Below are 15,119 nucleotides of genomic sequence, written 5' to 3' on the forward strand. Positions count from 1 at the left end.
ATTAAACAACTTTAAACTCTGGCTGCCACCAGGTCACTTCAGGTTTCTCATACCAAGAGACTAACCAAGAAACTAGGAGGCATCTAAGAATCACCATCCTGGCAGGAATAATTTACCCTAATCATCAGGGGGGCAGGCTGCTGTTACAAAATGGGAGCAGGGAAGAATATGTTTGGTACCCAGCTCATCCACTTGTATATCTCTTTGCCCAGTTTTGACAGTAAATGGACAAGTACAGCAGTCATGGCCTGAGAAGGGCACGATGCCCAGGGGGCTCAGACCTTTCAGGGATGAGGATCTGAGTCATTTCACCAGGTAGGCCACCTGTTCTAGCAGAAGTGCAAGGTCAGGGATGGAGCAATCTAAAATGGGAAGTGAAGGAGGGAGACAAGTACCAGTTTCAGTCTTGACGAGTCTTGACAGGGACTATGGTCTGTTACGGAACCTTCCTCCTATGTCTTCCCAGGAAGAGGCCCATCAGAATCCTGGAGAAACCATCCCAGAACTTATGAAGCAAATGGATCTCAGCAACGCAAGGGGTGGACTGTAGTGGATGCTGAAGCACCCATTCCCCAAGTTACTAATGCTGGCGGCAGACAGTTCTCATCTGCTCTGGGAACTGCCTTTGGCTAAAGACAGCCATGTCATCCAAGGTCATACTCTTCTCTGGTCAATGTGAGTGTATACAGATCTGGCCCACTTGCCTCAATAGGGAACATTTCTGTACAGCCATCCCAGCTTAAGCTCCATGGGATCTGCAGAGGCCTTGTTAAAACCATCAGTTCAACTTCTCCCTCTACCCGTCCTGCTCCCTTCATTCTCCCACAGGTGTTGATCCTGAGGATTCCCCCCAGTTAACTTCTTGGACACAAATCTTCCATCTCAGATTCTGTTTCACCAGGAACTCAACTTGTAACAAGTACTTAACATACTTTCTGAGATTAACTGTGTGGGATGTTGTGCTTGTTGATGAAACAATCTCAGAAAGCTTCATGACAGTCATGGTAGCAATGGTAGTAGTGGGCTGGGGAGATACTGTGTTAAATGAGCTTTCTATTTCAGTGACAGTAGAGATAGGGATCATTGCAATGGAAAATTTCATACAGCCAGACTTGAGTTACAGAGTTCCGGCAAGTGTGAAGCTGGCTAGTTATACTGACCAGTACAACTACTGATAATGACAGTAATCATTTGTTGGGATGCCCCACTTGGATGAAAGTGCTTAAATGGCTCCACGTGGCAGATGAGCTCACACAGGATAACAGAAACCAATCTCTCTGAACTTTTGGTAAGGACAGGAAAGCAGTAAATAAACCTACTTTTAGCCTCCCTAAATTGCATGATCTTGCATTGAGTGACCCTGGCACAATCTGTCTGTCAATGGACGGTCTTTTCTTCACTAACGGACCCTGAATTTATGCGGAATTATCTACTTTCTTCATCTCCCATCAAGACACCTAGTCCAGAATTACCTAATGACTAGGCCTACATCTTAAACTTGGTCTGGGGACCGCTAAAGTATCTTCCTTTTCAGAAATTTCGGGAGCTAGGTAAAGAAACAGAAAAGTTCCCTTTTTAGGCTTCTTTCACTCCCAGCTTCATTCAGATCTCCTTAGAGAAACAGTCCCTTGGGTTTATTTATATTAATAATTTTATCAATATACTTAGCAAGAATAAAGTCTAAGACCACAGACATATCAGCTTGTTAAGAGTAATCTGTCCATAACAAATGTGGGGTGTAGCCTGCTAATGTATACTCTTCCTCCTTCCTTTTTGGCAGCAAAGCTCAGTGGCTCAAGAGTCTACTACCTGCCCACTTGGATGTCCTGTCCTCAGTCTACTCTCATACTCAAGTCCAGTAACCAACACCTACAAAGAACAAACATAACCTCTTTATTTCTGTTTGAAAACCAAATGTTTGGTTTGGGTGATGAGAACAAGCCAAGTACTAGAGAAGATGGCCAGCTCTTTCTGTTTGTTCCAGTGTGCTCCGATGGAGGAAGAGGCTAGATGGGATCGATGTGGACCACTTTGGTCCATTAACGTGTAGCTTATCAAACTTACGGCTTGGTACTTCTTGAGCAGACTTGTCCCAGTAAAGAAGACTGTGAAGACAGTTGAAGACGGTGATGGCACATATGGAGAATTCAACACTTATGTGCACTTCAGTCCTATGTCCCCATATACACTCTAAAATTCGGTATGTGGTCAGAGGTGTGAGTGAGATCAGGGTGCTGGCCTGTCTTTGTTCTACGGCTCCTCTGATTCTACTATGCAGAACATCGGGGTCTTGAAGACATCTGGCTGCCTTGGAAGGAGGGTAGGTCAGAGCATCTGGGCACTTTTGGAGGCCATTTCCTTGGCAGCCTGCTGGGCTAACCAGTACTTGTATCTCTTGGTCTTGGGCCTCTCAAAGTTCACCACAGACATAGGCACCCTCACAGTGTCAAGCCCATTTACCTGCAGACAAAACAACAAGAATCCTCAAAGCCCAACTGGGCAGATGAGAGGTAACACCATCCAATCCCAGCATCCCATCCTGGTTTTTCACCCAGTCAAAAAAAAGGAGGCAGAATGTGAAAACACTCACCGTCACCTCACACCAATATTCACCCCACCGTGTGATTGGCTCTTCTGGTAATTTTATTGCATGGGGGGCTACCACAACACCAAGCTGCAAAAGATCATAGCAAACATTAACCCTGTTTTCACAGCTGCCACTCTAAGCAGCTTCATAAAGCTGGGTCTAGAATTTCCTATACAGGATAAATTAAATTGGGGAGTTTACTCTAGTTGACCCCATAGGGGTGACAGAGACCTCTAAAGACAATAGCAGAGAAACTCAATCTTTATTTCTCAGAAAAGGAGAGGCAGATTCTCAGAGAAACAGGATTTGAGACCAAAGTAACTTCGTACATTAAAGTAAAAATTCTCCAATGAGTCACATTTCCCCAGTTTTTCTCTAGCTAAAGAAGAAATGAATGACACCACCAACCTCTCCTGACAGTCTTCAAACTCCCTGTGACCAGCCTTAATCCCTAGCCACTACCCTCTAGCATTCCTACGAGCCAACCGAGATCACTCTCTCAGACTCCAGGTGGATGGACATGCCCTTTCCCAACAACGTAAATGATTCTGAGACAGCCTCCCAGGGTCTGGTGGCGTTTGGGGAACACTCACGTTCTTGAAGAAGTGGCGGGCAACTATTTCAGGGTTTAGCTCCCATTTGACATTGTTCTTCATTCCCACTTCCAGGTGACAGCTTCTCAGAAATTTCACTGTCTGAGAGAAGTTACAAACGGGGGCTGGGTTAGAGTTGGAATCAAAGGAGAGGAAACATGTTAGCGAGAGGCGTAAGGACTGAGAGTTCAGGAAACGGGCATTAATTTCTGCCTCCCAGCCAAAATAAGTGAGATGACTGAGAAAGCTAGAACAATCTCACTGTCTCAAGACTGATATTCTGGGAAGGTGTTTTAGCAAAACTTTTTTGGGAGATGCCACCTTAACCTGGCTGCTCTTAACCAAAGAGAAACAGGCCACGTCAAAATGAGGTTCATCAATGGGGGCCACTGATTTATCTCAGGATGGAACGACTTTTATAGATTGTTTTAACCAATACTTCTAGCCCTGCAACCCCAGCCCAACCCTATTAGAGGCTCTTCCCTGCTGACAGAATGTATAAGTACATTAGCTAAGCATTCGGGATGTTTTGTAATTCTGACTCCAACCCCCTATCATGTTTCCAAATATGACACCATATAAATCCTCTGCGCTAGATATTCTGGTCTACTTTCTATGCTAAAACATGTCTTAAACTTCTACTTACACTTTTTCTGTTTTAAGAATATCTTCCCCATCCTCCTTGCCTATTCAAAGTCTACTGATCCAAGACCTTCTGCTCCACAAAGCCCTCCCCAACCACCCCAGCCCATTATGGTCCACACCACTTTTATAACTTACAGCCTGGAGTTTACCAATCACCTTCTTATGTGTCTGTTATCGCCAACTTGTATGTAAATATCTCTGACGGCAAAGCTCTCATCCCATTTTTTCATGGGTTCCCCAGTGCTCAGGACGGAGCCTTTCTCAGTACGCTAGGGCAAGTCACCTGGCAGGTCAGCATCTGCTAGGAAGTCTCCATGCCAGTTACAGTAGCCACAACACTTCCTCTTTCCCAGACTCTTATATCTATAACCAGGAGACTTCAGGGAAATCATGAAGACTCTCTGGAGGAGGCGTGGTGACTACTGTAGGTGATCAGTAAATGAAAACTTTCTATGTTTCTACTCACCGCTTCACCTGCCTTGGTCTGAATCTTCTCTAATTTTCCTTGTTGTCTCAGCTAGAAAGGAAAGCCAAAGATGAAAAAAAGTAAAAGAAAACAAGCCTATAGCTTCTAGAATTCTGATCTTCCAGTCCCTACTTCATTTCCAAATTAAATATAAAATCTGAACTAAACAATCAATCTTTTCTTATTTTTCCAAGTCCCTCTGCCCTTTCTTTGAGCGCACCAATTTCTCCTCTTCAAACAGCTTCTTGTTTTCCGGGGATGCATACACTGCTAGTCCTTGAGAAAGGAGTCGATTACGGCCCACAGATTTCTTTACTGAGACCAGGTCACCCCGGATTCCAAGTTCTGCCAATGAAAACCAGAGAGACACTAGATAAGGAGAACTACCTAGGAGCCTCTAAAGAAAAGAAAATGATCAAAGACAGTATTTTCTACAGTGCTTAATTCTCCTAGGGAAAAAAAAAATTAATTCATATTCAGTACGAACATTTAAGAAAACTCCAATTAGTTTATTTAAGACCCGATTTAGAAATTTAACATTCCCTGTACATAGTAGAAACCCTGATGGCATAATGGTTAAGTACTACAGCTGCTAACCAAAAGGTCGGCAGTTCGAATCCACCAGGCGCTCCTTGGAAACTGTATGGGGCGGTTCTACTCTGTCCTATAGGGTTGCTATGAATGGGAATCGACTCGACAGCATTGGGTTTGGTTTGGTTTGGTTTTGTACAGAGTGAGGCACTGTCCCATCTGAAGATTTCAATACCTGTGGCACATACCGCAAGGCCTCTCTCCCCACGTACTGTTAACGCTGTTTGGGCACTCGTGTTCTAGTTTTCATGCAAAAGGCCAATATCACAATCACCGTACTCTTTATGGTTTCTATTCGTCAAAAATAGAGCAGATTATTCCCGCAAAGTGAAGACAAGGCAAACAAATGAGGAAAAGGTCAGGGAAAAATTGACGCCAAACAGGAACAGCCTGAGATAGGAAGTACCTGGCCTGGGCCTTACCCTCCACAGACTGCGTGAGGATGAGCTCCAAGTTTTCTTTGGGGCTGTGTTTCGTGTCCTCCACTAGCTTGTAGACACGGTGTCGCCGGTGCAAGCGCGGCTTCCTGCCCTCTCCGGCCAGCGGCACCTTCCACCAGCGCTCCACGATGACTGTGCCCTGGCGACCGGGTAGGCGAGGGTGAGCGAGTCTCCACTGGAACGTCCCCCTCCTCAGGCCGCCGGCACCTCAAGGAGAGCCGGTCACTCCCGGAGCCCCACCAGGCCTCAACCCGCCCCCAGAAATAACACTCAGACGTAAATAGCTACACCAGGGTCGGGGCTCCTACAACCCCGACCGGGTCCTCACCCGACTGTGAGAGAGGCTGAAGTCGCGCTCCAGGCCAGGGGTGCCTGCTCCAAGTCGCGGCCGGAAAAGCCCCAGGACTCCTCCTCGCAGCAGCTGCTCAGCGCCCGCCCGCAGCAGGGCTCTGGCCGGGGCCCCAATCGCGGCCGATGCCATGTTCCCGGGCGCGGAGGGAGAGTTGAGGAAGGACCCCGGCGCCAGGCGGCAGAAAAGGCCCCACCGGGGCTGCCCGCGGAGCGCCTGAGGCGGCGGGCTTTCCTCTGGGCCGCGCTGAGGGAAAGCCTGGGCTCGGGCAGGACTGCGGTTACACCGCCTGGACGGCGCCGTGAGAGCTGACGGAACTGCTCCGTGATGTTCCATGGACTGACACGTGGAAAGACACCATTTTCGTCTTGCCTTCGCTTTAAAATGGGGGCCTCGGCTTAGCTCTAGTTGTCTAAAACCCAAAAACCAAACCCGTTCCCGCCTGGTCAGTTCTGAGTCATACCGACCCTATAGGACATAGTAGAACTGCCCCATAGGGTTTCCAAGGAGCAGCTGGTGGATTAGAATTGCCGACCTTTTGGTCAGCAGCCGAGCTCTTAACTACTGTGCCACTAGGGCTCATATAAATAGTTGTTGAATGGATCGATGAATGAATAGAGGTCTCAAACCAGTGGGTCCTAGAACCAAATATTTCTTACAGTGATTTTTTTATCAACAATTTTTACTTTTTGAATTAGTAGCATATATATATTTTAATGAAAAAACTTACTATAAAAACCTGTCTTCCCAGTTTCTGTTGAAAAATCGTATGGTCTGGTACCACGAAGTCTGCAGTTCTCCATGGTAAGAAGTGGATGTCTGCTTTTCGACAGGGTATGGGCTTTCCATTTTGTTACAGCCCTACCTTGCAGCTCCATTAATTTTCATGAGCTGCCCAGACCCCTGGAGGCATTTCCTTTGCGATGCCTACCCTACACAGCAACTGAGAAAGTTCAGCCACCTATAGCACCCCTGGGTCGTTAAGGGTATGGATGATGATACAAATATTTTAACAACTGTAGGACCTGGGAACCCCAGTCAGGTTCTTTGAAGCCTCCTGCGGCATCAGATGGCAACCCTTGAGTTGACAGATTGTGGGGAAGTGGGACTGGAGGGGGGGCTTGCCAGAGCCAGGGTGAGGTGGACACAAGTTCTCGGGCAGGGCTGTTTGCCAGCAGATACTTTAACAGTTGGTACTGGTATAAAGTGCATGTATAGTTGCACATGGGCTGCGGTTAAGGGGGTAGGGTGGGGAAGGGCAGTGGCAAAGTGAAGTAAGGGCTGACCCCTTGCCCATGTCATAGTGCCCACCGGGTCACAATGACACCAGGTTGCCTGAACCTCTGCCACTCATCTCTGAACCTCACTTTGCCGCAGGGAGGCACTGAACTGAGAAACTGCCTTGTAACAGGTCACGCCCCCCTGTTTATTCCCTTTCTTATATCAAGAAGGGAAAAACACGGAACTACCTCTACCCGATCTGGTCCCCATACGCCTATTACCTGTACTGCTACAAATACCGGGTCACCCTCCGGGAGAAGATGCTGCCGTGTTGTTGTAAAAGGTACTTGTTTTCATCTCTACTTGTGGTTGTTTGTTTAAATTGTAAGGAAAAAAAAAAAGTTCAAATAACTTCTCAGGTGCAAGAGATGATAAGCAAAATAGGGTGGAAGACTGGCATGGAACTTTAGAATTTTCTATCTGTCTGGCCTGAGAAAACAGACACAGGCTGGTCTACCCAAGATACTAAAGATGCAGTGTCAGAGTTTGGTTTGTGAAAGTATGAACCTTCCCCCATCCCAGATCCTGAAATAAACTAACTTGGGCCTCTTTTTTCTGATCAGCATCACTTATAGGGAACGGGAGGATCTGACACTCCGTCCCCGTTCCTGCCTTCAGTGCTCCTGAGTCCCTAGTAGGTCTCCAGGTGGGCAGAAGCACTGATCAGGGTGACCAAAACCAGCTTAAAGAATTGTATTCGGTAAGTGGACTGTGGGTTGGTGCTGGGAAAAGGGAGCTCCTTGCTTGTACAGTGAAACCTGTGAGAGCTGGAACTCGATGGGACTGCCTTTGTTTTTCCCAGTCTCACAAGTTTTACGCCTCTGACGGGGGGCGGTCTTACCATTTTTCCATTGTCTCTATTAGTGAAAAATATTTGAGTTGTCCTTTTCTGACAGGTTTCTGCCTTACACAGGTTCCAGCTTTGGCAGGTTTTACTGTAAGATGATACCTTGTGGAGGGAGCGATATTAGCTAGTTGGAAAATGAACCACAGAAAGTTAAGAGCTAGATGGGATCTTGGCGTTCATGTGTAAAAGCTACTTGTTATATAGACAAGAATTCTGGTCCAGAAATCTTAAGTCAAGGCCATACCAAACTAAATGCCAAGCCCATTGCCTTCGAGTGGATTCCGACTCATACATAGCAAGTCTATAGGACAGAGGAGAACTTCCCCATAGGGTTTCCAAGACTGTAATCTTTATGGAAGCAGACTGCCACATCTTTCTCCCATGGAGCAGCTGGTGGGTTTGAACTGCTAACTTTTTGGTTAGCAGCCGAGTGCTCAACCACTGCACCACCAGGGCTCCCAAGGCCATACAGCTGGTGGTAAAAGCAGGACAGGAAGAGGGGAATTGGGAGCAAAGTAGAGCAGTTCAGTAAGACTTTTGGGACACAAAGTTATTTAGATGCTAAGCTGGGACTAGAACCCAGAACTCCTGTGCTTGTCCTTGTATTTTGTTACAATAATATGCCTGGTCATGACGCCGACATTTTAAATGAGAAAAAGGGAGAACTTAGAGAAAACCCACATGATGAAAAAAAGTGGACAAGTGTTATCAGTGAGAATAGACGGTGCACATTTGTTTGATGAGTAAGAGGAAACACGGCTGATTTAAATGCTTGTAAGCTTCTGAGACGTTAGTGTACCCCTGGGGCTAGGTTAGCAGGCTGTAATACTGAGTCTACTCAATTCCAGATTGAGTTGGATATCAAGAACTCCGTAATAGGGAAGTCTGTTAGGTCCCAGAACTAAGGGATATTACTGAGTCTCCCCCAGGCTCCCCATCAGCCCCTTCCTCACCTCCACAGGCACACACAAATCTGCCCGAGACCAGATTCAGAGGACTAGATGAGCACAGACGGAGATCATTCCTCTCATGTTTACTCCTGACCTCCTCCAGGCTGGGAACCTGACAGTGCTAGCTACTGACCCCCTGCTCCACCAGGACCCGGTGCAGTTAGACTTCCACTTCCGCCTGACCCCCCAGACCTCTGCCCATTGGCACGGCCTCCTCTGTGACCATCGGCTCTTCCTGGATATCCCTTATCGGGCCTTGGATCAAGGCAACCGGGAAAGGTGACTGAGCCTGGATGGGAGAGTGGGAGAGAAGGGGGAGGGATTTCACCCTTCTATCATATCACAATCAGGTAGTGGGTATACTGAACACTGGGGGTGATTCAGAAGCTGGACACATGCAAACCAACTGACATGCATACAAGCCTGTGAACTGAGCTGGGGCCTGGGGTTCAAGGGATACAGTCTATGGGAGGTTGCTGGACTCAAATTCACAAACACAGAAGTGGGAATCCACATACAGTTGAGAACAGAGTGTCTTCCAGCTGTTTGCCTTTATAGAGCAGTACCCTCACCCCAAATCTCTCATGGCTTGGCTGTTAGTCCAGTAGTGTACAATCCCTTGGCTTCAGAGAAAAATCTACCAAAACCAGTTTGGCAACTTCCATTTCCTTCCTTGGGTAGAAAGTAAAAATTGGCCAAAAAGATTTCTTCTGCTCCAAGTAAGTGTTCTTCTGGATTCTGCGTTGGCCAAACATTTCATTAACTGTTATTTTTCTCTCTGGCCCCCAGTTTGACCGCAACACTGGAGTACGTGGAGGAGAAGACCAATGTGGACTCTGTGTTTGTGAACTTCCAAAACAATCGGAATGATAGAGGTGGGGATCTACTGTCCTTCTTTGCCCACAGTGCTGAGGCAGCTGGTGGTTCCTTGTCATTTGTGGGAGACCCTCTTCTCTGCATTCTTTAAACATATTGGGTGTTTGAGGGATGAAGGCACCTAGCATTCTGTTCATTCAAGTTACAACCAGACTATCAGGAGGCCCGTATAGGTAGTTTGAGACCAGACTGAAGGCGTGCCGGTGAAGTGACAGAATCCATTCAAGGGGTGTGGTTAGAAGGGTAGATAGGATCTCAAATGTATCAAGCATAAAGCCAAGAACTTAGAAATATATTCAACTAGATGCTTGAAGCATATATTATAGAGACCACAACCTCCTCCCTTAAGTTTATATTTTTGGATATAAAACAAAGGATGGTCAACAACCATTCATAAGTAATAGTGTTTAAGAGCTGACTATGTCATCATTGTGTGAAGCATTTCATAAACCTCTCATTTAATCTTCAATTGTGAGGGTCTATGATCCCTGTTTTTCAAACGGGAACACTGAAGTTCCGAAGGGTTAACTTGTAAAACGTTACAAAGCCAGCCTGAGTCTAGGTCTTTTTGACTCAAGAGCATGTGATCGAAATCCCTGTACTAAACAGCTTCTCCTACAGCTGTTCCCTAGTGGAAGAGACCAATCTCTAGGGGAACAGATGTACTGAGCGCCAAAGAGTGTTCCAGTAATTTGTTCTCTCCTTCTTTTACAGGTGCCCTGCTGCGGGCCTTCAGCTACATGGGCTTTGAGGTGGTCAGACCAGATCACCCTGCCCTCCCTCCCTGGGACAATGTCATCTTTATGGTGTACCCCCTTGAAAGGGACCTCGGCCACCCACCCAGTAAGCCTCCCTGAACATGCGTATTCCTACTGTGTGAGGGGCTGAGAGCCTTGACATGGGAACCAGGAGCCCAGGATGTGATTTAGGACACCTTCCTCCATCCTAGGAATAAAGGGTAGTGCAGTCCTCCAGTGTTCACTGTTTCTTGGGGGGCAGTGGCGTTGGCTGTAATGGAACATAAGCCTTACAGAGCTGAATTGTAGGATAAGCACTAACTAATTACCTGAACCAGAGAGGGAAGGGATCCAAGGGTTTTGGGTTCCCTTTGCCTTCACCTCTGCCCCAAAGCCATTTCCCTATTTTATTCAATAATCATTTACTGAGCACCTCCCAAGGGCAAGGACCAAGTGTTAAAGGATTCAAAAAGGCTACAGTCTCGTTGGGATGTTTAGGTCCATACAGTAAGAGTTCAAATTGGAAACAAGTGTGAATTCCTTCTCTCTGGATGGAAAGGAAACCAGGGAGGGTTTCATGGACCCCTCAGCTTTTTGGCTCAACGAAGGATTTCAACAGACAAAACAAGAATGAAGTAGTATAGAAGAGGATACTGCAGTGCAGGAAGAGGACAGGGTTGTACTGGAAGAATGACAAGCAGTTCATCAGTACTGGATGTAAACTGACCAGACTGAAGGGCCATATTGAATAGATTTTTACACACAGCAGGGTAACAAGCTGCAGCTAGGAATGAGACACTATTCATTTTCCAAAGCAGAAGTCCTAGCATTTATATCCGAGGGATCTCTGCGAGTAAAGGCTTCCCAAGGAACTGAAGAGGCTGGGGACTAAGTGGCCTCACAACACTATTGTGGAGCAGCTCCAATCCCAGGGCAGAGCATGCTTCAGTAAGTTCAGATCACGGCAGCCAAGGCCCAAAATGTCAAGTCAATGGAAGCTACCTGTTGATTTCTACAAAACTACATGAGCTACTCAACAGAGCTGCTCCTGCACTACAGACTTTCTGTTACTAGGTACTGAGGTTTTTCTGAGAAAATAAAACCCACTGTGACTATGAGAAAATATAGTTGCTATGTAGTACAAAGGTGGTAGTTGTTGTTAGGTGCCATCCAGTCGGTTCCAACTCATAGCGACCCTATGTATAACAGAACGAAACACTGCCTAGTCCTGCATCATTTTCACAATTGTTGCTATGTTTGAGGCTATTCTTGCAGCCACTGTGTCAGTCTACCTCACTGAGGGTCTTCCTCTCTTTCACTGACCGTCTACCAAGCATGGTGTCCTCCTCCAGGGACTGGTCCCTCCTGATAACATGTAAAAGTACATGAGATGAGGCCTCACTACCCTCATTTCTAAGGAGCATTCTGGCTGTACTTCTTCCAAGACAAATTTATTCATTCTTCTGGCAGTCCATGGTATATATTCAATATTCTTTGCAAACACCATAATTCACAGGCATCATTTCTTCTGTCTTCTCTATTCATTGTCCAGCTTTTACATGTATATGAGGCAACTGAAAATACCATGGCTTGGGTCAGGCCCGCCTTAGTCCTCAAAGAGACATCTTTTCTTTTTAACACTTTAAAGAGGTCCTTTGCAGGAGATTTGCCTAATGAAATGCATCATTTCATTTCATGACTGCTGCTTCCATGGGTGTTGATTATGGATCCGCGTAAAATGAATCCTTGACAACCTCAATTTTTCCTCCATTTATCATGATGTTGCTTATTGGTCCAGTTGTGACAATTTTTCTTTATGTTGAGGTGTAACCCATACTGAAGGCTGTAGTCTTTGATCTTCATCAGTAAGTGCTTAAACTGCTCTTCACTTAGAGCAAGCAAGGTTGTGTCATCTGTGTATCACACATTGTTAATGAGTTTTCCTCCAATCCTGATGCCCCATTCTTCTTCATATACTCCAGCTTATCAGATTATTTGCTCAGCATACAGACTGAATAAGTATGGTGAAAGGATACAATCCCTGATGCACGCCTTTCTTGATTTTAAACCATGCAGATCCCCTTGTTCTAGTCAAATGACTGCCTCTTGGTTTATGTACAGGTTTTGCATGAACACAATTACTATCCCTAGATTTAAAAAAAAAGATCCTGCATAAGGCATTCTTATATGCTAACTTTAAATGTTTTCCAGTTTATGGAAGTCCTAGACAGCAATAAGACAAGAAAGAGAAATAAAAGGTATCCATATCAGAAAGGAAGAAATAAAACTATTTGCAGATGACATGAGCCTATGCATAGAAGACCCTAAAGATTCCACAAGAAAACTAATAGAATAATTTAGCAATGTTGCAGGGTATAAGACCAACACACAAAAATCAGCTGGGTTCCTTTACAGTAACCAAGACTACTCCAAAAAAGAAATCAAGAAAACAATACCATTTACAATAGCCCCCAAATTAATAAAATACCTAGAAATTACCTAACCAGGTACATAGAAGACTTACACAATGAAAATTATAAAACACTACTATAAGAGACTAAAAAATGTAAAGACATCTGTGCTCAAGGATTAGAAGACAATATAGTGAAAATGTCAATTCCACCTAAAGCAATCTATAGATACAATGCAATCCTGATACAAACCCCAAAAACATTCTTTACTGAAATGGAAAAACTAATGATCAACTTCATATGGAAAGGAAAGAAACCCGGAATAGCCAAAGCAATGCTGAAGAAAAAGAACAAAGCAGGAGGCCTCACACTCCCTGATACCAAAACATACCATACAGCCACTGAAATCAAAACAGCCTGGTATTGGTTCAATGATAGTCACGTAGACAAGTGGAACAGAATTGAGAACTCAGAACTAAATCCAAACACCTATGGACAACTGATTTTTGACAAGGGTTAAAGTTCACTCAGTGGGGCAGAAACAGTCTAATAAATGGTGCTCACAAAACTGGATATTCACCTACAGAAAATGAAACAGGACCCTTGCCTCACACCATACACAAAAACTAACTCAAAGTGGATCAAAGACCTGAATGTTAAACCTAATACCATAAAATTCTTAGAAGACAACATAGGGAGAAAACTATGGAACCTAATCTTTTGTAAAAATAGGATAACAAACATTACAACAAATGCATGAATAGACGATAACAAAAACATAAATGGGACCTCTTAAAGATTAAAAACCTATGCTTATCAAAAGACTTTATTAAAAGAGTAAATAGACAACCCACAGACTGGGAAAAAATCTTCTGGAAATGACTTATCTGATAAAGATCTAATCTCTAAAATCTATAGAAAACTACAACAACTCAACTACAAAAAGACAAACAACCCAATCACAAAATGGGCAAAGGACATGAACAGACCGTCACCAATGAGGACATCCAAGGAGCCAACAAACATATAAAAAAAAATGTTCACGATCAACAGCCATTACCCCATTGCCATTGAGTCAATTCTGGCTCACAATGACCCTATAGAACAGAGCAGAACTGCCTTATAAGGTTTCTAAGGAGTGGCTGGTGGATTCAAACTGCCCACCTTTTGGTTAGCAGCTGAGCTCTTAACCACTGCACCACCAGGGCTCCATCCATTAGCCATTAGAGAGATGCAAATCAAGACTACAATGAGATGCCATCTTATCCTTGCTTAAAAATGGCACTGATAAACAGGTAACCAATGTTGAGGATGTGGGGAGATTGGAACCCTTATCCACTGCTGGTGGGACTGTACAATGGTACAACCACTTTGGAAAACGGTATGGTGCTTCCTTTAAAAACTAGAAACAGAACTACCCTATGACTCAGCAATCCCACTCCAAGGTATATACCCTAAACCGAACAAAACCAAACCCACTGTTGAGTCGATTCTGACTCATAGTGACCCTATGGAACAAAACAGAATTGCCCCATAGGGTTTCCAAGGAATGGCTGGTGGATTTCAACTGCCGACCTTTTGGTTAGCAGCCATAGTAGCTCGCCGTAGCTCTTAACCACTGCACCACCAGGGCTCCCATGGTATATACCCTAAAAAAAAAAAATATATATATACCCTAGAGATCTAAAAATAATGATGGGAACAGACATGCACACCTATGTTCACTGCTGCTTTATTCACAATAGCAAATAAATGGAAATAACCTAAGTGCTCATAAACAGATGAGTGAATAAGCAAATTGTGGTACATACATACAATGGAACACTATGCAAAGATAAAGAACAATGATGAGCACAAGAAACATTCTATAACATGGATGGACCTGGAGAGCATAATACTAAGCACATAAGGACAAGTATTATATGATCTCTCTCTTATAAGAAGACAAAAACATTATATAGAGAGACCAATGTTCACTGGTGGTTTCCAGAGAGAGGAAGGGGAGGGGAAAGTATGCTTTAGGCTGTAGAGATTTGTCATTTCTGGTGACGGGAAAAGTGGCAGCAAAGGTAGTTGCAGTGGCCATGGCACAATCAAAGGAAAAATGAGCGAGCACAATGGATGGGTACAGACACGAAGAGAATGTTAACAAATTATGATAAATGTAACTAATGTCAATGAACAATCTGTGTGGAAACTGCCAAAAGGGAATCTAACCTGCTGTGTAAACTTTCTTTAAAAGCTCAATTAAAAAGAAAGTTTTCCAGTTTATCTTGCTTGGTTCTTTAAAAAAAAAAAAAAAAAAGGCCATTGCCATTTTCAACTACCCACACAAGTACACACTTA

At 44.7% G+C, this 15,119-nt stretch overlaps 2 protein-coding genes across 2 annotated transcripts; one reads left to right on the top strand and one right to left on the bottom strand.

Moving 5' to 3' along the window:
- Nucleotides 1-1,874: 1,874 nt before the first annotated feature.
- MRPL9 (mitochondrial ribosomal protein L9) lies at nt 1,875-5,827 on the bottom strand. The gene is made up of 7 exons (XM_003409457.4): nt 5,651-5,827; nt 5,305-5,461; nt 4,512-4,636; nt 4,292-4,342; nt 3,181-3,282; nt 2,591-2,674; nt 1,875-2,460 (listed from the first exon to the last, which is right to left on the bottom strand). Exons 1-7 carry the CDS (start codon nt 5,801-5,803, stop codon nt 2,326-2,328), a joined length of 807 nt encoding a protein of 268 aa, XP_003409505.1. The 5' UTR covers nt 5,804-5,827; the 3' UTR covers nt 1,875-2,325.
- Nucleotides 5,828-5,994: 167 nt separating this feature from the next.
- On the top strand, nt 5,995-11,482 carry OAZ3 (ornithine decarboxylase antizyme 3). Its single transcript, XM_023547307.2, is given in 7 exon segments — nt 5,995-6,475; nt 7,083-7,235; nt 7,516-7,576; nt 7,578-7,652; nt 8,853-9,028; nt 9,539-9,624; nt 10,340-11,482. Coding segments are annotated over 7 exon segments (729 nt in total). The 5' UTR covers nt 5,995-6,440; the 3' UTR covers nt 10,483-11,482.
- The last annotated feature ends 3,637 nt before the right edge of the window (nt 11,483-15,119 follow it).

The sequence above is a fragment of the Loxodonta africana genome, chromosome 3 (assembly GCF_030014295.1).
Source record: "Loxodonta africana isolate mLoxAfr1 chromosome 3, mLoxAfr1.hap2, whole genome shotgun sequence".
NCBI lineage: Eukaryota > Metazoa > Chordata > Mammalia > Proboscidea > Elephantidae > Loxodonta > Loxodonta africana.